The sequence below is a fragment of the Pithys albifrons genome, chromosome 6 (genome assembly GCF_047495875.1).
Source record: "Pithys albifrons albifrons isolate INPA30051 chromosome 6, PitAlb_v1, whole genome shotgun sequence".
NCBI classification, from domain to species: domain Eukaryota; kingdom Metazoa; phylum Chordata; class Aves; order Passeriformes; family Thamnophilidae; genus Pithys; species Pithys albifrons.
The window spans coordinates 50,927,733-50,953,780 of NC_092463.1; the positions used below are offsets into that span (position 1 = coordinate 50,927,733).

At 39.6% G+C, this 26,048-nt stretch overlaps 2 protein-coding genes across 10 annotated transcripts in view; one reads left to right on the forward strand and one right to left on the reverse strand.

Annotated features, from left to right (window-relative positions):
* SERGEF (secretion regulating guanine nucleotide exchange factor) overlaps positions 1–6,683 on the forward strand; it is a 144,137-nt gene extending 137,454 nt beyond the window's left edge. For all 3 annotated transcript variants that reach the window (XM_071558870.1, XM_071558872.1, XM_071558877.1), the window contains one exon: positions 4,492–6,683. In XM_071558870.1, coding sequence (XP_071414971.1) covers positions 4,492–4,652 — 161 coding nt within the window. In that variant the 3' untranslated portion in view covers positions 4,653–6,683. The remainder of the gene's footprint in view (positions 1–4,491) is intronic.
* The window catches only part of KCNC1 (potassium voltage-gated channel subfamily C member 1), a 124,702-nt gene that overhangs the window by 2,713 nt on the left and 95,941 nt on the right, over positions 1–26,048 (reverse strand). For 2 of the 7 annotated variants that reach the window (XM_071558863.1, XM_071558869.1), the window contains exon 3: positions 17,719–17,907. The exons of 1 other annotated variant lie outside the window; for it this stretch is intronic. In XM_071558863.1, the coding sequence (XP_071414964.1) occupies positions 17,719–17,907 (189 nt within the window). Of the gene's footprint in view, positions 1–13,938; positions 15,758–17,718; positions 17,930–26,048 lie in introns of those variants that run through there. 4 more of the 7 variants (XM_071558865.1, XM_071558864.1, XM_071558867.1 and 1 more) reach the window with 4 other exon arrangements.

Genomic DNA, 26,048 nt, shown 5'->3' on the forward strand with positions numbered 1-26,048 from the left:
GTGAGCCATTCAGCTCTTTTGCACTAATGACAGAACTGTTGCTATCAAAACTACAGAAGTTTAGAGGGATGTATCTTTCCTGTTGTTTTATATGACACCCTGAACCACCAGATGGCCTGAAAAAACAGGAAAATTTGTGTTACGATTCCCTGGAAGAAGGATAGTCTTATATCTCCTTCTGTGTAGTGCTGCATTGTTCCTTGTGAGGTTTTGTATGCTTTCAGTCAAGGGAGGATGGCTGAGACACCTGAATTTTGTCTGTGGTCCAGCCCTGATGCTGTTTAAAGTCTTTTGACTTGAGCTGAGCTGATCTCCTGCCTACTGTAACTTCATCTATAACCATCTGTAGAGTAGCAGTAATTTAAAGAGAAATAATAATTTGAGATACTGTGAAGTCTTGCAGAGAGCCAATATAATAGTGCTGTACGAAGACATTTTAAGAGATCCCTAAAATGTGAAGCTCTGTCTTGAATAGCTTGGCTTCAAGATCTTTGGCTTGTCTTTAAGGCCATATTCTGTGTGGTTGAAAGAGCAGAAGAGAAACAGAAAAGAGAAGCTTTTAAATAAAAGATTCCAGAGATAAGCCTCCAGGGCACAGGCTGGTTCAGAAACAGACTGTTTGTAGCCTCAAGCTAGACTGCAGTGATATTTACAGCTACCTTGTTTCCAGTTTTCCTTGCTTTGCCTGATTGTAAGGATGTGATTTAACATAACCTGTCTTCAGCTGCATAAAACTGGTATGTCTGGGCTAGGACAATCACTTGGTCTCTCTTTGTAGTCACTGAAGTGAGATAGATTTGATTTTAACACCAGTGTTTGAGTGGTAAGATGAATTGCCTGTTGGAGAGATGTGGATGTCTCCATTGGTTCTTGAGGAAAACTAGAGGACAATGATCTATAGCTAAGCTGCTTGATTTTTAGGTAGCTGAAGTCAAGTGCAGTGAATCTCACTCGGAGTTTCTTATTTGCTAAGCTTGATTCTTCCATCTGAAGAACAAAGTACTGAGCAGTGAGGAGCAACCCTGAATCCTCTCTCCAGAATCCTGTCCAATATGACACAGCTTTATTTTACCTAGAAATACTTTTCTCTGGTTTAATCAGCTTGTTGATTGCCGTTGTCACTTCAGTTACCTTGAAAAAAGCCTGGATAATTATTGCAGACAGAAGAAGGGCAGTAGCCCCTTCTTGTATTGTTTGACCAAAACAGCTTTGTTGAGGACTTTTTTCTCTCCAGGTTTTTTCATATTTAGTGTTTGGGGAAAAATCCTGGATAGCATTGGTCTAAACTTTGATTACTGTGACTGTGAGTGCACTGAAATTCCCTTAGGATCATGCTGTGTTGCCATGTGAGTTCTGTGGTTTTCATTTGTGCTTTGAGTATTTATGTTTTAAAAGGGAAAAGGTGAACGTGATGTCTTACACAGTTTCACTTAACCAGTGACACAAAGCAACCTTACCTCATCTCACCAAACACAAACCACTTTGTTTCAGAACATGCTGCAGTGCTTGTGCTAAATTTTGTTAGAAGCAATTTGTAGCTGTATTAATACACATCATTCTAATGGTCTTTCATCCTGGGAAGGTCTGGCACAGACATAGAAATTGAATTTTCTTGTGAAGGCATGTAGGGCTGCTGGGTCTATGTTGAGGTTTTTATCAGCAATAAACTGGGAATAGAAGCAACCAAAAAGAAAACAAAACAAAGCAAACAAAAAGCCAAAACAAAAACCCAACAACGATGACAAAAAAAGCCAAATCAACAAAACAAAAAACCTTGTATCCCTCCACCAAAAAAAAAAAAAATAAGGACAAACAAAAGGGGCAGAATGTGGGTGAAGGAAAAAGAATTGACATGAAGTTGTGTCTGTTGTCCAGAGACTAGCTGTTAGATCTCCTTAGGGTCTTTCTTTAACTCTGTAGATATTCCTTCTATGTAATTTTTAAATAAATGTTTGTTACCTTCCATCTTCATTGACTTTGACTTCTGTTTCATATAGCTGCTTGTTCCCTTCTGGCCACTTCCACTGCTGCCATTTTGCCCAGCCTTCCTCCCAGTTTTGTTAATATGTTATTGCCAAAAAATAGACTTGATATGTTTTCTGGAAATTCTGTTTTCTCTGACACAAATCAAGAATCTGGCTATTTTTATGGACAAATTTTTGGCTAAATCTTCTACATGCAGGTGAAGAACACTACACACCTTTCAGTTTTACAATAAAAAGTCTCTATCTTTTAGCTTGCCTCATTCTGACTTGACGGCGATGAAAAACATTTTTGTGGCCTGCCATTCTGTATCTGTCAGCTGCCCTTGCATCTCTTCAGATTTCTGCCTTGCTCTCCATAGATGTATGAGGTATTTTTGAATAAGACCATTCATACCTAAATCCTAGTTACTTCCTATTTTTCTTTTGCTAGTGTTCACTGTCATCCCATTTCAATAACCTTGGAGCTCACTGGAATCATGTAGAAAAATCTTTTTTGGTGGCCTTTCTACATTCTTGGAGAAGTACAGGCTGGAAAAGACTCCATGATTCTTATTTTAGGGGGAGATGTTCTTGTCTGGAGGTTTCCTAGCTTGCAAATGTTTCTATAATGTTTTTAACAGATGTTTCACTAGATGTATTTATCAATCTGAGAGGTTAGTATCCTACTGCACTGTTTCTTTGAATATTTATTATACTATTAATGTTCCACTGAGCAGTTTGTAATACAAAGTGATCAGAAACTTTCCAGTTTCCTCTCTCTTGTCCTGATGGGACAGGATGAAAAAAGAAATAAAAAGTCCTTTAGTCAGATGTGGTGAGTCTCTATAGAAGCATATAAGTTATTGTACTCATTGCTAGTAGTCTAGTAACAAGAAGTGTATCAAAGTCATCTTTTTAATGCAAGGGCATGTTATATTTCCTTTTCATTGGAAGTTTCCTTACTCTTAAGTGGTCTTATTCTGCAGGATTCACATAATAACTGTGCAAAAAATGACTTTTTTAGGTGCAGCTTCCTTGAATAATTGGTTTGTGATATGTCTCCAGTGTGGGTTTTGGGTGTCTTTGTCCTGCTTTTTAACATTTACATGAATATTTTTACCTGCAACCTTACAAAAAAAATCCTATTAACCTTTAGGATGTTCTGTTGACGTTTAAATGATATATGTTGCACATTCAATTGTTGGTGTTTTTCAGCAGCACATGTATGAGCATTTGGGATATATATTGTGCATGCCCAGTCATGGGAACATCTGCTGACTTCTGAGATAAGAATAACAGAGCTGCTGTATTAGGTGGGATGTGTCTAGGCTACTGTGTGATGTTCTAGTGGTGTTTTGTTGTATTTCATTACCTCAAAGGTTGTCAGGAAAATGAAATGGCATTGTTTATTACATCTGACTTCAGTAATGTTTACAGTTAATTACAGAAGAGAAGAACTTCAATATACTAATAATGTAAAGAGAGCAGAAGACAGTGAAATGTTACAGGATTTTCAGGAAAGATGGTTCTGCTAGCTCTGCAATAATCTCTTTCTGAATTCTGAAAAGTAAAATTATGCCTGGGATTGGATTTTTGAATTTCAGCACTTTTCTTCTCATTATCTGGAATCCAGAATGATACTTCATGCTGTTAATACCTACTGTTTTTCAAAAATACCAGTGGCATCAGAAACATGATTATATGGCAGGGTGGCTTTCTTTTTTTATTACAGAAAGTTACAGGCACAGTCTCTGGCAGCCAAATAAAGAAGAGAAAATAAGGAAGAAATGTAGTTCAGAATAAGGGGGTTTTGCTGGATTTTTTATTATGCCAGCCATTTATAGAACAAAATTTGCATATTGTACTTCAAGAAAGACTACTATGGGTAATAATAATACATGGGATGTAAATGCGTCGATGTTACAAATATAAATAATAATAAGGGAAAATAAGAATAATAAAAGTAGTGAAATTATGTCAAAACAAGTAGAAGAGGTAGGGTGATTAAGAGTAAGGCAAGCTGTCGAAGACTTGTATTTAAAGGAAAAAGGTGACACGTGAACTTGAAATAGGAATTAAATTTAATTTGGCTGCTCTGTGACTCTGTGTTCCCCAGCTCTACAGATCATGCTGTGAATGATTAAAGTCACTCTGCTTGATTTATGATACTTTTGCTTACTAGAGGGAACTTGAAAGACAGGCATTCTACATCATCTCAGGGAGGGTTCTTAAAATGCAGAGAGATTTCTGTGGGCTCTGCAAAAATACCGAACCATGTATTTCCTAAGGGATTTTCAAGTGTCTTAGTTATTTTAATTTCTCTTATTTTGTTAACAATATGGAACAGGATGGAGAATAATACATTTGGGTTTATTTACATTTTCAAGAGAACCAGAACATTTTTCCCTACCTTAGCAAGATTTTTTAGAATGTAAGTAGGACAGATTGACAAATCTGCTCCTCGAAACTAACCAACGCTGTTGTGTTTCGGTGGTCTTTATTCTTTGTTTTCTGTCCCCTCTTTTAGGTGGCCAGTGCTTCTCTTGGGGATGGAATGAACATGGAATGTGTGGTGACGGCACAGAAGCAAATATTCGTGTCCCGAAGCCAGTCAAAGCTCTTGGTTATGCAAAATTAATTGGATGTGGGGCAGGACACTCCATGGCTCTTTGTCAAACTCAGCATTAGACTCAGCACACCTGGAATCATAACACTGTGGATGTGGGTGGACATCTTTGGGTTGTGTAGCTCAGAAGAGCTGCAAGAGAATTGTCCATGGTTAACACAGTAATTGAAAAGTGCAGGGGTTTTTCCTAAGTCTGAAAGGAATGACTATGCATAGAAAACTATAATATTTTAAAATAATTTTTTTTCTTGGGTTCTTGTCACAGGAATAGACTTTCTTACCCACAGATAGAATTACAAACATTTTGCCTTGGTGCAATACAACTGAAGACAGATTTACTACTTCTTGTTCTTCTGAGAAGAAACCAACTGCTTATCCACTTATCACTGGTGTATAAATTCAGTCTGAGAAGGAGGTCTTTTGTTATTATATCTTTATGTCACCATAAGGATATGTTGCACCTGCCAATTTCTCCTGGAGTTGTGAGCTCCCAGCAGCTCAGGAAAATCATTTGTGTCACAATGAAATGCCAGTGAACATAAATAGATGCATACACACATTTTAAACAGAAGATCAGGATTTTTAAAAAGAAGCTCATTTAGAAGGCTGGTGAAAGGGGAAAATGAGGTCCTTTCGAACTAACTTTATCTTGATTAAACTGTGAAAGGAGCAATACTTCTGATGGATTATGTTCAGTGCCAGGCTTCAGTTTATTATAGATTTACAGGGATGCAAACCTGTGTGAATTATCATTAACTTGCAAACCAAACCTGGAGTTTCTGAAGCTACTGCTTAGGGAAGAAAAACTTCTCAGAGCTCTTGGAAACAATCAAAAAGTTCTTATGAAAGGGCATAAGTCAGTTGTAGCTGTTGAGGCCAACTTGATCAGGTATAGCTCCTGTGTTTCCAGCTCCTTTTGAATAGGGAGACATCAAAATCTAACCAGAAAGATTTTACAAGTTCTCCAGCCTAAAAGGCAGACCAGAATACTGATGGTTTCAGGTTAGTTCTCACTTCTGTTTCACAGCCCAGCTGAATTACTGTTCCTGGCATCCCCACAGTAATTGTTCCAGGTGAGTGCTTGACAGAGAATGTAGACCTAACACTTGTTTTGGTGGGAGAAATGAAAAAGTGTAAAATAAAATATCTTTGTATATGATTAGCTGCCTATGTTGAGCAAAATTTTGGAAGCTATTTATAAAACTGTTTTTTTCACTCAAACACATCGGATGCCATTAAACTGGATGTTTACCACCCACAGTACTTACATTTGCTGTGGCACTCAATGTATTTCTAGTTCTAAATATAATGAATTCTACTGGGTGGTAAATGCACCTTTTAATGAGACCTACTGTTGCTAAACAGTGGTTTCATTTTTAAAGCAGGCTTGCCAGGGAAGAAGCCTTGCAGAATTACAAACTACTCAGATAAAAGCTCTTAGGAAATAGGACAGGAAGACTTTCTAATGATGTGTCAGCTTACACATGGGGGGAAGGAATTAAGGTGATAATATGGGCTGCACAGGGGTTTTCACCCTTAATTCTAAAGCAGTTACAGTTCATGGCCTCATTTTGAAAGATATTTTATTTTTTTATTTAATGGATGAGAAACTTGAACAGACTATGAAGTGGATTTTAACTATTACAGATACCAAAAGAATCAGGAAGAATAATCAAATGAGTCCTCTGCAAAAAGTGTAGAATTGAGATTTCTATTGAAGGTGGTTTTTTAACCCTTTTAAACCCTTAACGTTTTGGTTGTGATTCTTCATGGCAATATATTGTTCTGAGCTGTAACCTTTTGCACTTTTACTCATGTAAGCTGCTCTTTATTGACTGTCCTCAACGCCATTTTCAGGATACCAGAGCCTCTCTATTACATGCACTGAGCAGTTTCTCATGGTTTTTTGGCAGTCCTGTCTGGAGTTTACTTTCCTTCAAAATCTGTGTACCAAATAAATATGTTCTTTTGTTTCTTAATCATGTTCTCTAAGTAATTCTGTTCCTTCATCAATCACAGCTAATATGTGTGCCTTACTGGACTGGACATATTCCGACTGTTTCTGCTGCTCATTTCAGGAGTCCAATAAATTATGTAACAAATAAATGTGAATTGTTTTTTGAAATGTTTTTCAATTTTTTACACCTATAACATGACACACTTTTGTAAAACAAAGAGTGATTTGGGGTGATAAGGTAAGGAAGGAAGGAAGGAATGCACAAGTTTGTTCCTTGCCTGATCTGCATCTCATCTTCATCTTTGAAAGGCAAGAACTGTGTTTTCTTTCATTTGTTGTGCCTATGGAAATTGAAAACTTTGGGAAGTAATGACTTGTCTTGCTGTACTGAATGCTTGGTTGTTGGTCAGGACTTCTAGACAGTGCTGTAATACGAAGAGTGAATGGAATTCATTGCAGAAGGTACATCGTTGAATGTCAAAACCATGCTGTTGCTTTTTCTTTCAGAAGTGAATGCCCTGTTTACTATGTCAGTAGCTTTGTTTGCAGAATAAAACACTGTACAAGATCAGTTAAGGCTTTCTCTGTAAGGAAGGGAGCACGCAGTGAAAGGCTCCTAATCAAGTGGAAAAAACCCCCCTTCCTTCCTGGTGTTCAGAGCTTATGACTGCTGCCTGCTGATGTCCTGATGGAGAAGGTCTGTCTCTGCAAGGCAAAATACAGAGCCAGTGTGCTGAGCCCATGCTTCTGCAGTTCATACAGAGTTCTTTAAGCAGCTCTTTTGTGATAAACAAAGCAAGCCTTTTATGTAAGTATTCTGCATTCAGGTTCAGATGCAAATAAACTGACAAGGTTTGTAATATATATTTTATAAAAAGACACTGGAACAAGGTAAGCAAGTGTCTGCACAGCTGCTCTTCCCTCAGATTTTCTGAAGACAAACCTGCCAGTGAGCTGACATTCATGAGGGAGAAGTTGTGAACTGTTGACCTTCAGTCCAGAGAACTTTCAGTCTCTTGGGCTGGAGTGGGGAGAAGCACATTATTCTGATCCCTTCTGTTCGAAGTCCTGGGAGATCTATGGATGTTACTTATGCAACCTCCATGTGCACCTGTGCAAGACCCTCCTGTTCCATTTTAAAGAATGTCAGTAGGATGATGTGCATGTTGTGTCAGAAGTTTTTGTCTCTTGGAGGACTTGTTTGGGCTACTTGATGGTCACTGCTGTTATTTGCCTGAGAGACTTGATGCTTTTATGCTGAGAATGGTGGACCCTGTATTCAATCTGTGTTCATTTGAAAGAAAAATGGAGTCCTGCTCTTCTTGTGGTTTGCCCAGTCACCACTTTTTTTATGGCACTGACTTTGCTTCTTCATCTGCATGTTGTCAGTCCTCTGGTGTCTGACTAGTTCTTGCCCTCTGCAACTGCCATAAAGGTCACTTCTGCATGAGTGACAGGAGCTTTTGCTCAGCTACATGTTTTGAACACAGAGAAATTGGAGGGGCAGGAATGCCTTATATGGCATGTTTTGAGTCATAAGACTTGAGGATGAGGATGGAAAATGGATGAAGGAGATCAGTTTGAATGTACAGAAGGAAGGTGACCATGCAAAAATATTTAAATGAATGTCAATAGAAAGCCTGACATAGTCAGGTAAAACATAGGGAAAAGGAGGGGAAAGACAGAGTCAAGATACAGATCCTGAAGACAAAATAATTTCACATGTGTAGCAGCATTCCAGCCTGCCAGTGTGGTGGGAGTGACATGAGAGACAAGCTATTCCATTTCTTGGATGTTCTTGTTCCTGCTCTTCCACTGTTTATTAATAATAATGTGAGTTATTGACCTTTTTTTTTTGGGGGGGGGGGGGGGGCGGGGAAGGGTGTCCTCATTCAGAGCATATCTTGAAATTTCCAGTTCTGCTCAGTTGGAACAGCAACATCTGTCCTCACCTGCCAGTCTCTGAAAGTTTTTGATCAGGGCTGTGATGTAGTCCAGCACTTAATCAAATACTTACTATTTTTTTCTGTTTAGTTTCATGAACTCTGGATCTGATTTAAGCAAGACTTAAGTAATTTTGGGACTTCCAGTTCCTTTCCCCCTGTGTTAGAAATCAGGATGATGACAGATCTTTGTCACTGAAATTGTGATGTTATGTTTTCACCAAAAAGTCCCCTGTGTTCTCTCAGTAAATCTTGTGATTTTTATTTTAGCGATTTTTTTGAAAAGGATTCCAGAATTTTTCATCACTATTTGAGTCATGCTTGTGCTATTTACTATCAGCTTATAAGTTCAGAGCAGCTGAAAGTTGTGTAAAGGGGAAGAAAATACTGAAATGGAAGATACAAGTCTTGCTTCCCAAAGGCTTGGAATGGATGCAGTCTGGGCTAGAGAATCATCTTGTGTAGTTTTGATTGCACTTCAAAATGCACACATTGGGATAGTGGTTCTGACACCAAATTTGCTGAAAACTCTAGCTGACACATAAATAACTGTGCATTTTAACTTTTGACATATTGATATCTTGATACATATGCAAAAAAAAGTAGTACATGCTTTATTCTTTTAGCTTTTATTCTATTATTTCTGGATAAATACTGATTCTACATATTTTACTCCATGTTAGAAAGAATTATTTAGTAGCCTTGAATTAAAATGTTTTGGTTTTATGGAAATGGCTTTCTGTTGGATGAATATAACTGAATGGAGGTCTTTGTCATATGTGCCTTTGAAGTGAATTTGGAGAAACTGCACGTGTAAAGCCATTGTGTCTTGTTGAAGGACTGAAGTCAGGCATATTCTTGAGCTTTTGTGCATTTCATTCAGGTTCATCCATCTGTTGTCTCAGCATTCACCTGTTTTTAATGCAGAGACAGTTTTTACTCATTAGTGCCTCTGTAGAACATCGAGATAGAGTATGTAACTGAAAATATGCAGCAGTGAAAATAGTCTCTGTATTTGAATCACCGCCTGGATGAACCACATGTTTCCTTGTGGGAGAGTGAGGATGCATAAATTTAGAGTATTGGGAAAACACATTTTTTAGCTTGGTTGGAAACAAGAGCAACAAAGTAATTATTCCTTAAAAAAAACTGGCGGCGGGGGGGGGGGGTGGTGGTGAGAAAATGCAAGGGTGACATTTTGCAAAATTTCCTCAGGCATTTTTGTTGTGTGACATTTCATTTTCAGATAAGCCTTTGCAGATTGAGAGGGGGTCAAGTCTAAGTCCAGTTCCCATGTTGGCCAGCCTCTCTCTCAATTAATTTCCATCTTTATTCTCTGTTTCCAGGTTTCTCTGCCTGTGGGCCACCTTGTTATTCAGCTACTATGCAGTCTTTGGTGGGGAGGGATTCTGTCTGCAGGTTTTGGGAGCAAGTGTTTGTAATTTGAAAATGCTGAATTTCAATTCAATATTATTCAGATACTCCCTGGTCATCATAGTTTTTTAAGTGTATGTGAACTCTTTGCTGTAAGTCTGTGATTTTACTTCTTTTTTTTTTTTTTTAATGTAGAAGCGAGGCCAAGAATTGGAAGATTTTTAATGTTCTGACATGACTTCAGTTTTTGGCTGCAAATGTCAAGTGAGTTTAGCTTTTGTTTTGTTTTTACTGATTTGAATGCATGAAGACATGTGGTACCTAAATTAGGGCAGCAGAGGAGTTACCAATCAGTAATGAAAATGCTCTGTCATTTTAACTGTGTGGGTGCTTAATTTTCCATAATAATTCTCTGCTTTAAAGTACAGAAGAAAAGGGATTCCTATAGTGGCATTGTGCTCTTCTGAAGACAAGGAAACCTGGCATCTTTTAAATAATGGAGAGATGCTTCTCTCTTCTGGTTTCTTAATTCTGAGCAGATAAATTATAATAACTCTTCCTTCTCAAATACTACTTTTCCTCTTTTGACATCAGAACACTTTAGAGGGAAATGTCATAGAAACAGAAGCTGAGGCACAAATAATTGAATTGCCCCAACCAAGGTAACCCAGCAAGAATAAAATTCCTGTTTCTTGAGTCCCAGGCCAAGGTTCTACCTTCTAGGCTAGTGGTCCTTGATGGGGTTTTTTTGCCACTCTCTCTTTCCATGCTTTTCTTTCCACCTCACTACTCAGTGCTGTTTCCATCACTCCTACTTGCATAACCCATTTTCCAAACCCATCCTGTGTCCTTCTCATTTCCCACTTCTGCTACTGCCGCCTCTTCTCCAGTCACCCACTTGCGCTGACACCACTGTGGCAAAGTGTGGCTCCTGCTGAGCTGCTTTGCTTGGGCTTAAGCCATGTCTCCTGTTGTGCTGGTGTGACTCACAGTCAGCAGCCTTTGCACAGACTGCGTTGTCCCTGCTAAGCCCTTCGGGATCTAGAAGCTGTGCGGGTACCTTAGAGTGACAGCTGAACTAATACAACTGCAGAACTTTGCCTTTTGCTGCCTAAGGAGTCCCCTACCTGAGCTTCATGTGCAGCAGGAAAAACAATGGAAGCCTTGGAGCACAGGCTCCTAATATTTGGTACCCAGACATGTTTGGATCTCTGTATTTGCATAAAGTTTTTTAAATGTTCAAGTGAATGCTGAGGGTTGAAAACCTGACTTTGCCAGCTTGAGCCAGGGAATACATCTTTCCATGGGGGGCATGTGAATCTGCTTAGTTTTTAAAGCTTTTGCTTTATCAGATGAAGTCAAAAGATGCAGTTCTGGATCTGTTTTCTAACTTGAAGTTCAATATGAATTCAAATATTGTTCTTGATTGCAAATAAACATTCATATTTCCCTAAGAGAAAAATGAGGCAGCTGCAGTCCTAGATGAATGCAGAGGCTTTGGGACTTCTGAACAGACAGATATTTTATGCCCAAACTCCAGTAAGCGAGTGACGTAAAAATAGCCTGCATAATTTAAGCATGTTTTCATGAAAAGAAGGTAGTTTGTGTGTGAGCTCAGAGACAAACTTCTTTCTAGTATATACATATGGAAAGCAGACAGGCAGGCTGCCTTGTTTTGAAACTATGAAATGGATATGCAAACTGGCAGGGTAATAACTGCACTTGTTATTTATTCAGGACATCTTTTTTGTAAGCAGCTCTGTGCTCATTTCCTTTCTGAATGCCCTTGTCTTAGCCATGCTTGGCCTTTTCTGTATTTGTCTGCTCATTTGTCCTAGCAGCCATTTGTTTCAGTGAAGTATTTTCTTTTTGGCCCTGAAACTTTAAGGAGAGAGAAGGCAATTTATGTGAAAAATCACTTTATCCAGATTAATGACTGCTGTGCTGACTGTTATCACAGCAGTATTAGCTAGATATTTTTTTGTTGGATTGAGAGAACAGAAACCTCTTCTCAGAAATTTATGCTGTCTGAAATTGTGATTGTGGAGACACATCATGTTGGTCTAGAAAAAATGAGTCCTCATGCAGTCAGAGGAAAAGCTGTATGTGTAGAAGGTGTGGTTGACCTGTGCCTTTAATGTTAGCAAGTAATAAGCCACTAATTGCCAGTGTGTTCAGATGAAGGACAAACATTGGGTCTTATAACTGGGAGTTCAGTGCCGAAAACTGAGTTTACAGAGGAGGAAACACAGATTTTCATTTCTAACAGGAAACAGGCAGAGTGTAACAGAACTGCAGAAAGTACTTCTGTTCTTACAGTGCAAAGTAGTTGGTGGCCTTATTGAAAGCCTGTAGTCAGAATCTACCCACATATATGGTTTTAATGCTTTAGTAAAGATATGTATGTCCTGTAGGGGGAGGGAGCAGGACTGAAGGAATGAATATTTTAATAATACCCCAGCAAAAGCTCCTTAACTGCAGTTGGAATGATGTGGCAAATTTCTCTTAGGGTTTAGTGTCAGAATTCAATGCAACAGCCTCTGAGATTTTTCAGTTTTCTTGTCTGCTTCTTTCCCTGTGTTGTCAGAGCTGCCACTGTTGTACAAGGGAACTCTGTGGTCAGGCGAACATTAAGCTTTAGGGCATCTCTGGAAGGACAGAGATGCTGTTCTGTTTGTGAAAGGTTTATAAAAATCATCCAAAAGACACAGTTACCTCAAATCAGAATGAGCAGAGAGGACCTAAATGAAAACAGGACTGGTAAATGTAAAAAGCAGCACAGACTCACAGTTATTAGCTAAGGCTCACATATAGGCAAAGTACAGTAGAAGTTGAAGACCTTCATGGGATTTACAGGACTGAATTGTTACTATTCCTTATGGTAATGGAGAACTTGAGCCACCTTCACAGTGGGCCCTTGGGTTAGTGTTAAATAAAAAATGGGGGAAATAAATCTATTTCTGGATTCTTAATACAATATAAGAGAAAAAGTCATTCATTAGGCAAATCCAGGATGAATCTGGATCTTATCTCTGGAGGTAAGAAATTCATCTTTTGAGAATGACAGCATAGAAACAGTGTGAGAAAAATATTTCTTGGGAGAAAATAGAAATCAAGAAAGTAGAAATCAAGTGCATAATGCTATTTCAAGGACTAAAAAGGACTGTTCTAATTATGTACAACTTCAGATTCTCAGCCTTTCTTCTATTCCTAAAACACACCTTGAGGTCTTCCTTGTTTTTCCTTTTGGAGTATAGTTTTGTGAAGATAAGGTCCAGCTGCAGTTGGTTTTTTCTTTATAATTTAGCACTTACCAGAGCCATGAGCGTTTCTTCTGGGTTTTTTTGGGTTTAATCTCTACTTGCTCCAGACTGTAGGGATACTATTCCTTTACATTTCCATTCTCATCAGCAGTCACAGATGCCATGGCTTGCCTTGAAGGTTGCCAGCTCTTCTGAAGTTCCTCATGTGAGGATAAAGTTGTGTATCCTTCCTTTATGGAAGTACTTTACCAAAAATGCTCAAGCAACCAGAATGCTGTTGACACATAGTCCATAGCTGTCATTTGTAGCATCTAAAATGAAATTTAATCCCACTGTTTCTCAGTTCTTATTGGTGCATGTTTTGTGTGGCAAATCAAGTGCGACTCAGACATCTGGATTTCTTTTGGTTTCATGTCAGGTGAACTGTTGTGGCTCAATGGAGAACAAGTGAAGGACGGGGCCCAAAGAAGTAAGAAAAACTGAATTCATTTAATCAGATAAAAAGACAAACATTTATTATTGTTGGGGAGGGAAAAGGGAGATACCTAGATAATTATAGGGTTTTTTAATCTTCCCTTGTAAAATTACTAATGGTGCGAATTCTTTAGACATCGGTTGTATCAAGTGTTTGCAGGCTTCATTTATTATCTACTAACCAAAATTAGCACTGTAGAACCAAACCAATACCAAGCTTTTCTCCTACATTTCTGTTGAGAACACTGTATTTATTCAAGATTTTAGAAGCAAGTCTCTGGAAACCCCTGATTGCTTCAGAAAAGGATTCCCCTTTACACTATACAGCAGGCACTGAAACCATGATACAAAATTTATTTTCATGCTAGAATTGATTTGCATAACATTGTGCATGCATTTACTCAGTACTAAATTGCATACAATGCTGTTGTCTTGTTTCTTAAACTTTGAGACCATTTATACTTGAGTATTTTCCTGATTTTTTACTATTAAGTCCCAGTTTTAAAATAACACCTCTTTTGTTTAAAATTCATACCGATTACTTAATATGAACAATTTATGAAGGGTCTTTACGTTGGATCTATACATCAATAAAATACAACATAACCAGAGCTGGAAAATTAACCAGCTGTTACTGTCAGGTCGGAAGGAAGGTCCCATGTGTCACAAGCATGCCAACAAAAACAGACAGGAAAAAGTTTTTCTTATTTTTATACACTTCTAGTTGGATTAAAAGTTCTTGATTTCCATGTTGGTGTGATGAACTGTGAAGGCGTGGTCAATATGACCGATGACTGCCCGATTGCACTTTTTAAAACCATTACTCTGTATCTCGTATACAAAAAGAAGCGATCCATAGCAAAGAAATGTACAGTTTCATAATGTTTTACATTTTGGCTACAACAATGTATGTAAAAGTAAAGAGCTTTGAGAGAAAATATATAACTTTGCTTTTTTTTTCTCCTTAGTCATACATTTGCAGTGTTTCTTGTGTGTATGTTGCTTTTTTTTTGTTTTGTTTTCATTTTTGTCTTCATGCAATTCATGCTATGAAACAAAAAAATAGATTTAAAAAAAAAGATCTTCTACAGTTTTGTTACATTTTGGCCGTAGAAAAAGCCTGCATCTCTAGTACAACTCCAGAACCACGAAGAATCATCCACAAAACCTGCATGGAGCGAGTTAGCTTTTGTCCAAATGAGAAGGTCTTCTATGCCTGCACAGTTCCACACAGATGTTAATTAGCCATCAATGTTCATCTCCATCTTGCCTTGTCAGGTCACTCTGACTGCCTCTGTTGGCATATATTTAGCAATGACTGGACTTTCTTTGCAAAGATCTGCATGTAAAGAATACAATCAGTACTTGAGCTTCTTCCCTGTGCTTTTCACATCAAGCTCGGCATCTTAGTTTTAAAGGAAGGAGGAAAAGGTGAAATAGCTACATGCAGAGGCAGCCATATTCTTCTTCAACAGGATTTTTTTTTCCATGCAGTCAGCCAGACTGAGACCTCTCTACAGTGTGTCTGAGTATTGCTTTCAGCTTAAAATAGGTGCCCATGCAAAGTTTCATCCTACTGTGCTTGTTTGCTCAAACTCCTGCAGGGTTCCTATGGCTCAAAAATATCCTGAGAAAAGCAAAATCTTCCATCGTTGGCAAGTTTCAGCATTGACCAAATGCCTAACCCATTCCATACAGAGCCAGTAGATCCACCATTAGCCACAATAAGCATATACTAGCAGGATGCACCAGGAAGGAATCTGGTGCATCTACCCTTCATCCTATGTACTGATACCATGCAGCATGTATGGCCCACCAGTACTACGCCAGTGCCTGCCTATGTCATCTGAGTGCTATTTAGGAGTGTTGTCACCTAGCATCAGTAGTAGTAACACCGTTTCCAGCAGGTGCTACTGTGAGACATTGCATCTTCAGACTTAGTCACCAGGACTAAATGCAACATAGCATAGGCTAATTGAAAATAAAGCTTTTTAGACCATTCTCTGCTACTGATCCATGCTACAAAATAGATGGGATGGGAGACCAAGAACGTCTCACTGGACTAGGAGAGCTGTAGGGCGCAGAGACTGAGGATAATCCTATCGCTTTTCCACTTATGCCAGCTATGCTGTTAAGGCTCCGTGACATTTCGTAACCTTCATTTAAAAGAAAAATGCAAAGTACAGCATTGGATCAATGACAGAATGGACTAAGAATGAGGTCAACATTGTAGCCAGTTCAATAGCATCTGCATGCATGGACATGCCAAGAGTAGTATCACTTGCAACATGACTCAGAAGGCCGTTGAAATACAGAACAAGTTTAAAATATAGACATTAAAAAAAATCATTTCTAAAGGATGGTGAGGCTATGTAATTGATCCTACAGGAAGCAACATGGTTTTACCCTGAAAAAAAAAAGAATCAGTGGGAGGGATTTTCCTATGTCTCCATTGTACACTCATGCATACCTCTCCCTTCCACTTCATGCATTTTGACCTCAGGCAAAATTAAGGTTTCTGGTATCTTTGGGGGCAGGAGGGGGAAAAGGCAGCATAGAATTTATTTAGTTGCTATAGAGATACTACTCCTTTGTTCTCAGCTTAAAAAAAAAAAGGGAAAAAGAAAACAAAATTGCATGCATTCCCTTTCCCTCCCTCCCCCACCCCCTTCTTTTTCAGACATGCACGTAAACAGCTCAGCAAGTGTACAGAGAGTTGCACAAACTATGGATGAAATTCTGTTGGAACAACAATTAAGATGCTCTCAACATGTTTCAAACAGGCCAACAATATGCTGACGTATATTACTCTTTAGCCAACCAGCCTCTGTTTCATTCAGTAATGAGAGGCGGTTGCAGTGCATCGTGAAAACCATACATTCCCCATCCCAAAGGATGTGCCATTTGGAGTGTTCCCCTGATCCACTGGAACCACCTGAACTCGCCCAGGCTGAATGAACACGGCCAATGCTTATCCAATACAGAATCAAGTAAAATGCTTTGCTACAAAGGTAAATTTTAGAGGATATACTTTCATATGAAAGTCTTGTGGTCCTACTATATCTGTTGATGATAAGCTTTAAACTTATAAATACATACACTATCTTTGACTGGCATTTACTATAACTATTGCCCATCATACAATGGCACATGGGAATTCCATACTCCATACTCAGTGTATGGTTACATCATACAATCTTTGCAGTTTTAAAATATTGACTATATTGTATGCTATATACAGTACACCAGTGGTAAACACTGATTTGAAGAGAGAGATTTCTTTTCCAGTTTTCCCATTCCTTATCAACTTTGATGCATATAGGTGTAACTAATTTTAGCTTGTATGGTTTCCTCACATTAAATTATTTAAATAAAACAGCCTATTTTTAAGAAGGGAATTTTTTTTCACAAGATTTGACTTTTGTTGCTAAATAGATTACTCTGACCATTAGCAAACTAAAATGAAATTACTTCTGAGATATTCGTATCTGTCAGAAGTCTGAGAAACTAACTAATAATGATTTATTTATGGAAGTACTTTAGATGGATTATTTTCCGATTGTAAGACACCTGTGCCAACAGATGTTCATGCTTTTCTTTCTCTGTTGAGCTAAGCAGCTATGAATATCCAAATAATTTGTTTTAGTGCTCTGTAAAAGTAGCTGAATAATCATTTCATATTTCTTGAAAATGTTTTGCTTTTGTGATTTATCTCTTCTGTCTACCACCTCCAAGTCTGTGCTCCTCAGAGTTTGGTAAGATCTGGGAACTTTACATGTCACAAACCTTCACTGCTATGAAATGTTAATTGGTATCTCCTTAGAGGATGGGCTAATTTAAGGACATAGTCGAGCATCCTCCACTAAAGCTTACTGCACCAGCTGGGGTGGAAGACAACTGCCTAGCACAGCTGCAAGGGGTAGTTACAGCTCCTCAGGCTTATCTTTCTGAAAGAAATAGGTTAGAAACTCCAAATGCAGACATCAGGTGGTGGTTTCCAGCCCAAACGTGCATCTCTACAGCAAGCGCACTATCACGTGCTACAGCTACAGCTGACTTTCTCTTACTTATTTAAAACGGTTGCTAACTACGTGGTTACAGGACCCCAGCTACATACCCTTTCTTATTCCTCCATCAGGCGGGCAGGGATATTCCCCGGTTGATAAGAGGAAGCAGGGTCCATATCTCTCCCGAGTGCCAGAGCGGGTAAAGGGCAGGCCCTCATCAGGCGTAATAGCCTGGTCTATGTGGGGACAGTCTTCGTTTGCCAGCGCCGCCTTGGCCACCTCACCATTCAGTTTCGAATCTTCAAACATATAAGCAGAAGGCTATTGAAACACTATGCACTGTTTATTAGAGTTCCAGCTGCAAATTAAGGGTTCACAGCTAAAGACGTCTATAGTGACACTATAAAAGGTAGCACATCTGTCCTAGACACTGCGTTCATGTGCACTGCACCAAAATAAAATAAATTCTGTTAAGTGGGAGGAGAAACAAAACATGATCACGTTAGGTGTAACAGCAGCCACCTGTACATCGGCACAGAGGGGCACTTTCAGAAACAGGCGTGCATTGGTTCCTAGTCCTGCGAGCAGAAGACCGCGGTTAGAAATCAGATTATGTTTTTGCATGACGTCAGATGGTGCATGAATGACCTGTTTGTCGTGGAGCCTGCTGTCACTCAGAGCTCTGGAGAGGCAGTGGACTGTGAGTTGTGTTTTAGTATTTGAGCATATTCTATTTGTGCTGATTTATACCCATGTGCAATATCACTGAGGGGGAAATTCCTGCTCTTCCCCTTCCCAAAATGAACCAAGATGCTCCTATAGCATTTCCAGTATCAGTCATGCAGAATGGCTGTACACATTTTAGACACACAGAGTATGTTGCGTATGGAAATACAACAGCAGAACGTGGATTTGAAAAAAACAATCCATTTTCTGATGTTCTCCTCTGACACACATACAGTATTTGCAATGCCAACACAGGACACTACATACAGAAAACACTACAGCAGGCCACAAATTTGGAAATGAAAGAGAGCAAAATTTACTCTTGGCTGTAAATAATGAAAATAGGCTCTCAAATTTGCCCATTTTGCTACACACATTCCCATGAGGATAGACTGAGAATCATATGCTTTCTCTGTGTGACTGGTTTTACATTTATAAAACAATTTAAAGTGCTATTTAGTGTAGTATTTGTTTTAGAGTTTTAAAGTGCAAATTAGTGTATTGAGAATATACTCGAAATATGGCACAGCTCAATATGAGTATTTTGGTTGAAGGGAGGAAAAAACAGTCAATATGCGCTTTCTGAAGCTCCACAAATGTTAACTGAGTGGTACTAACAACATCCTATACCTCAGTTGCACAATGCTTATTACCTAGACACGGTAAGGCAATGGGTGATCCTGCAAGTCTTTAAGAAAAGACAAACTCAATAGATAGACTTAACTTCAGTCCCTCTTCTAGATTCACATACTAGCTTTTTCTGAGTGCTACATAATACTGTCATTTATTTTTCAATTATTTTGAAGCCAAGTAATAAAACAAACTCAAAAGAAAAAATAATACATTAGGTAGGGTTTGGAGAGATGACTCTGATCCTCTGATGAACAACACAGATAAGTACAAGGCAAAAGAGTTTTCAAGTTATATTTGTTTCTATGCGCACACACACACACACACACACACACACACAAACACACAAACACACACATGTATAAGACATACCTATCATGCACCAGTAATTGCATTCTATGCCTTTGTTTTTCTTCTATTTAAATGTCACTGGCTTGTCACAACATAAACAGTCTTTTATCACCTCTGTCTCTTTTTTTCTCTTTGCAGAAGAATCAGGCAGTTATTTCCCCAGAGATAGGGGTAGTAATATTTAGTGAGCAAAGAAATAATTAGATCTCTCAACACATTTTTTAAAAATGGCAAAAGCTATAGGTGCATTTTAATACTTGTGGGTGCTAATTTCAATAGGGTTCTAAAGCTTTAAGGTTCCTCTGACTTGCAATTCCTTTCTGTTCGTAATACTCACTGCTATTTAGTGCCACTCTGCACAAAAACTTGGCATGGCTGCCATAGTAACCATGACATTGCAGGTACTGAGCTGTTGATTTAAAGATCACTTAACTATGTTTGGGGAGAGCTGCAGTCCTCTTGGGGATGAACAAAGAACTGGGCTGCTTCATAAGCCTCTACTACAAGCTGATGACTCTAATCCTGAAATGAAGGAGGCAGCTGTGTCAGCAGAGCTCTACACTGAAATCTCTGAGACACTCACTGCTACTCCTGAGCTCAGAGTTGCAAACTAAATTGTTAGTGATGGAGTGGGAATTGGTCCGTTTCAGGAGCACAAAACATCTCCAAGCAGAGAGGTTATGGGTCAGGCTGCTCATTGGTAACAACTGTTGATCCTTTTGGAAGCAGCTTGCAGGCTCTGTTGTTCTTAAATGGCAAGAATATTAACCTTCTCTGAATTAATTTCTTAAATTGCATTACAAATCCCTAGCAACTTGAGCTGGAACTTGCAGCCCCCTCAGGGTTCCTTCACACTGATGAACAGCCTTGTTATTTTATTTCTGCTCAAGAGGTAGAGAACAGACTAGCTGGAGATGTGGATAAATTACTGAACTATTCTACTAATATCCCTTGAACATTATGTGCATGGGCCATGCCTTTGGGTTCACATTCTGGATAGCAATGCTAATCCACAGCGACAATTTAGCTAAATATTTAGGAAGCAGAGAAATTACCAGCACAGAAGACTGCATCAGTTGCTGGTGAATATAACTAAGTAAAATAGTTTTGTTAAGTAGAATAGTTTTGTTCAGAACCACTGGCTGCAACACCTAATTCTCTGGAGGCAGGACTCAACAATCACTTGGTACTTACTATGTGATTAGTCTGTCATGGGAATAAAGAAAACATCTCTGATGTCATCAATCGAGTTAGAAATTCTCATAGTTTTCCTTAGCAGATCTACATGCTGAACAATTTAGGAATAAGATATAAAGATGGAATGAAATGATGGTATTTTAGGTTGATTTCTCAAGTTTTCATTTGCATGTTTGCTTTTTCCAAGACTGATCTTGTGTTTGAGAGTACTCCAGATGAAACAAAACTTCTGCAACAGTTGCTGTCTGGTGACTACCAGTCTGGTTATACTAATAACAACTATTTCTAGGTACATGAAAATTCTAAGGCTTGATTCTGGCCTATCAAATTCACATGAGCCTTTCCATCCCTGCTAGCTGAATCTGAATTAGGCTTGTACAGCATTTTTTGTTGTTTAGCTTCTGTTCCATGAAGAAAAGTCAATACTATCATCTCTGTTTTACAGATAGGTAAAACTAGCATACAGTGAAATGACTTGCCTACTGCTATGTAACGGCACCAACTTTAAACATTCTCCTGTGAAGATTTGTCTGAGAGGCTAAAGAAAAGTATTCAGCATATTTCCCAGGTAAGTAGTTTGTTTATGTGATTTCTGCTTGTTTTTTTCCTATCTCATCCATCTCCACACCCAAATGTTTTGGGTGTTTCCAAGCAAACAGGGGAACTGCTGGATTTTGCATTAGTATACTCTGCTAATTGTGGAGAAGCACAGTAGAGACTGCCCATGTACTGCTCCTGCATGGCTCATCTCTTTTGCCACAGCCAATGGTTGCAAACTGTCATAGTGGCTTTACCAGTGGTGCTGGTTTTGATTATAAGCCAGAGTCTGACACTGAATCTCCAGTTATTGGAAATGCATCTTATGTTCAGACTATCAATGATACATTTATTGACCTCAATCTATGCTTGGAAATGCGGCACTGGTACTGAAATGGTTCCTGCATTGGAGAAGTCACCCCAGTCCTCTTCCCATAACACCGCTGCTCTCCAATAGCTGCCAAGAAACAAGTTCCTGGTGTCCCTTCTTATTTTAGATATCTTCAGAAATTACGTGTTGGCCAGGAATGACCACAATTCATCCACACCACTTTTTCTTGATGTAACTGTGCCCCCTTAATCTCTCCACCTCGTTAGCTCCATGTGTCTACAGACCTGTGCAGTGGTCACTTAACCCACAAACTGAATGAGCCGAAAGGCAGTCTCAGGGTGGACCATTTTCTGTGTTTACGCCATTGGAAATCCAGTGCCTTTTCCAGTCCTCATAGAAACTTCTTTAGGTTATAACCACTTTGACTAAAACAGAGCTGAGAGAAACACAATTCATAGCATGTACCTATGTATAGTTAGTTACCCCTGAGTAAATATCTGACTACATGGACAGATCTTTCACATTGTGCTAAAGAAGATGGGGCCTTCTCAGTCCTAGATCAGAAACAGCAATTAAGAGACATAGTGCTGTTTTTTTGGTCACATGAGGTCACTGACAATCTCCTCCAGAAGGGCAGAGAGAGACAAGGACACAGCTTGAGTACCTACAACTTGCCTGAGCAGCCATTTGCCATTCTGCAAAGGTTTGGGTGACTTCAAGACTCTACAGCCCTGTTACAAGAGAAGGGGTTGACAGGCAGGAAGGAGGCAGGAGCAGTTGAGTGCAAAGCAGGGCCAGAACTGAGAAAGGAAGTTGCTTGAAAGATGAAGATCTTGTTACTGGGGAAACCTTGTCTGAGTAAAGTTACATTCCACACCACCACTCCATGTATAACTGAAAATTAATCTACAGCTTTTCTGGATCTCAACCATCCTCTTATAGTCCTATATATAAGACCCCAAATTTAGGATTACTGTCTATGCCTCGTCCCACTCCTGGTCAATTGAGAGTGTTCTTTCGTTCTCAATGAGAACTTGAGTGTCATTTTTATTTGCTCATTTTAAACCTGTTGCTAACCCTAACATACACAGTAGCTTCCTGAAGTGTCCTATGAAGAAGGATTTCCATGAGGCCCCTAACAGCAGAGACCTTTAATCCAACTGGAACCCTGAAGAAAGAATTGGTGTGTTGTCCACTGAGTTAATTGCTCTTCTGTTTTTCAGTAAAAGAACTGGTACTGTGGCAAACATTAGCTGTGACATATTATGCTGGCAATGGGAAACTCTTCTTTGTATGAAGCCCTGGCTCTAGGGCTACTGTCAGAAAGGTACAGGAACAGAGGTGTCACAGCTAAAGTGAGCATGGAGAACTGCTGTGCTCTAGCTCCTCTTAGCTACAAGCCTATTAGCTGGAAGTGGGAAGAAGAGTGGCAGTGAAGCTGCTGGACCACAGATTTTTCATCTGCTTTTATTCAAAAAATGTGCAAAGATTTTACATTCCTTTTTCCATCCTAATTTTGAAGCATCACTTTTGCCTGATACTTCTTGTGCTAAGCAAGTGATTATGATGAAGTAAAGAGTATGAATCCAAGTATTCAAAGATATTTACTTTGATTTGTGGAGGAGTTAAGTGCAGCTTGTCATCTGAAAATACCCATTGACTTTATCCCTAGGTTTCACCTTCCTAGTCAGCAAGCTGGGGAAGATACCCCACTGGATCTGTTGTTTATGAACAGAGAACAGCTTGTGGGTGATGTGATGGCAGGAGGCCATCTTGGGCATAGTCATCGTTAAATTATATACTTTTTGGTTCTCAGAGACCAAGGAGGGGTGTCAGCAGAACTTGGTGCTGCCTTGGTGCTGCCTTGGACTTATGGGGCCAGACTTTGGCCTGTTTGGGAGACTGGTTGACAGAGTCCCTTAGGAGGTAGACTTGAAGGGCAAAGAAGTCAAGAAGGAAGTCCTAAAGATGCAGGAGTAGGCTGTCCCCATGTGCCAAAAGACGAGCCAGTGAAAGAAGCCCAGCCTGGCTGAACAGAGAGCTTTGGCTGGAACTTGGGAAAAAAAAAGGGAGTTTATTACCATTGCAAGAAGGGGCAGGCAACTCAGGAGAACAGAGATGTCATGAGATTATGCAGGGAATAAAATAGAAGAGCCTAAGGCCAACTAGAACTTAATCTGGCCAGTGCCATAAAAGACAGTAAAAAAGGTTTCCATAAATACATTAGCAACAAAGGAGAGCTAAGGAAACTCTCTATACTTTATTGGCTGTGGGGACAAATATAGTGAAAAAAGATGAGAAAAAGGCTGAGCTACATAATGCCTTCTTTGCCACAGTCTTTAACAGTAAGACCAGTTATTCTCTGGGTACCAGTCTGCTGAGCTGGAAGACAGGGAGCAGAATGAAGCCCCATAATCCAAGGGCAAATGGTCAGTGACCTGCTATGCCACTTAGACACACACAGGTCTATGGAGCTGGGTGGGACCCAGTCAAGGGTACTGAGGAAGCTTGTGGAAGTACTCACTGAGCCACTTTCCATCATTTATCATCAGTCCTGGCTCACTGGAGGTTGGCAAATGTGATGTTCAGCTACAAGACTAGCTGGAAGAAAGATCTGGGGAACTACAACCCTGTCAGCCTGACCTCAGTGCCCGGGAAGGTCATGGAGCAGATCATCTTGGGTGCTATTATATGGCACATGCAGGACAACCAGGGGATCAGGCCCAGCCAGCACGGGTTTAGGGAGGGCAGATCCTGCTTGACCAACCTCATCTCCTTCTGTGACAAGATGACTAAGTGGATAGGGGAGAGGTTTTCCACAGTGTTCTCCTAGAGAAATTGACTGCTTATGACTTGGACAGATGCATTCTTTTCTTGGTAAAAATCAGGCTGAATGGCTGGGCCCAGAGAGTGGTGGTTAATGGAGTTAAATCCAGTTGGTGGCTGGTCACCAGTGGTGTTTCTTCAGGGTTCAGTATTGGGGTCAATCCTGTTCAGTATCTTTATCAATGATCAGATGAGGGATCAAGGGCATCCTCAGTCAGTTTGCAGGCAATATCAATTTGGAGTGCTGATCTGCTGGAGGGTAGGAAGGCTCTACAGAGGGATCTGAACAGGCCAGATTGATGGGCCAAGGCCAGTTGGATGAGGTTCAACAAGGTCTGCTGGGTCCTGCTGTTGGGTCACAACAACCCCAGGCAGTACTACAGGCTGAGGGAAGAGTGGATGGAAAGCTGCCTAGCAGAAAAGGACTTGCGCATGCTGTTTGACAGCTGACTGAACATGAGCCAGCAGTGAGCCCAGGTGGCCAAGACCAATGACATCCTGGCCTGTATCAGGAAGAGTGTGGCCAGCAGGACCAGGGCAGTGATCATCCCACTGTACTCAGCACTAGCGAGGCCACACCTTGAGTCCTGTATCCAGTTCTGGGCACCTCATAACAAGAAAGATACTGAGATGCTGGAGCAAGTCCAGAGAAGGGCAACAGAGCTGGGAAAGAGTCTGGAGCACAAGTCTGATGAGGAGCGGCTGAGGGAACTGGGGATGTTTAGTCTGGAGAAAAGGAGGCTCAGGGGTGACCTTGTTGCTCTCTAAAAGCACTTGGTACGAGGTTGTAGACAGGTAACAAGTGACAGAACTCAAGGAAATGGCCACAATTTGTGACAGCAGAGGTTTAGATTAGATACTGGGAAACACTTCTTCAGTGAAAGGGTTGTCTAATATTGAACAGGCTGCCCAGGGAAGTAGTTGAATCTCCATCCCTGGGATATTTAAAAGTCATGTAGATGTGGCACTTAGAGCCATGGTTTAATGGTGGACTTGACTGTGCTAGGTTAATGATTAGACTGGGGGATCTTAAAGGTCTTTTCCAACCTAAATGACTCTATGATTCAATGATTTCTCACCAAGATGTTCCTTGGAAAGGGAATATTTACTGTTAAATTTCCAGTCCTCTTGAGTCTCTTTAATTCAAATTTCACTTCTGTCATCTTCCTTGACAGTGTTTGCTGTCCATTAATATTGGCTACTCATCAATTGCATTAATTTAAGTCACTCTATTTTTTTGTGTTAGACTCCACCTAAACTCTGCTGTGCTTCTTCACTGACTAAGAAAGGGTCAGAGCATAGCAGCGAATCAGCTAGTAAAGGAACTTCACACTGAGAAAAATATGCTTTTCTTGAATTGGTACATGGCTATAGTGATTTCTGAGTTAATACAGACTTTTCTGACAATTAAGAATAAGCAATAAACTCCACGATGTCTCTCTAGAAAATGATCAATATCTATCAGCTATTTTTTATTGTTATTTTAACATAGATTTGGGAGCAAATGGGAGAGGTTGTAAACCAAATGCTTTGCTCAGGACATCAGTCAGCAAAGCAAAAATTATATTTCTGTGCCAGACCATCTTTGGCTACAGAAATCAATTTTTATAGGCTCCAGAGCCTCATGCAGGATTAAGAAATGTGAATCCCATGGGTAGGGGTTCATTTTTGTTGCTGTTAAATCATGTCCTGAGAGTGAAAGGGATATAACTATATTAAATTAGAAAAAGAAATATGGAGAAGATATATTAAACCACAGACAAAGGATGATGAAATGATGAAATTATGACTTGGATTGTAGGAAAGGAAGTACAGCATAGAGAAGAACAGCATAGAATATGT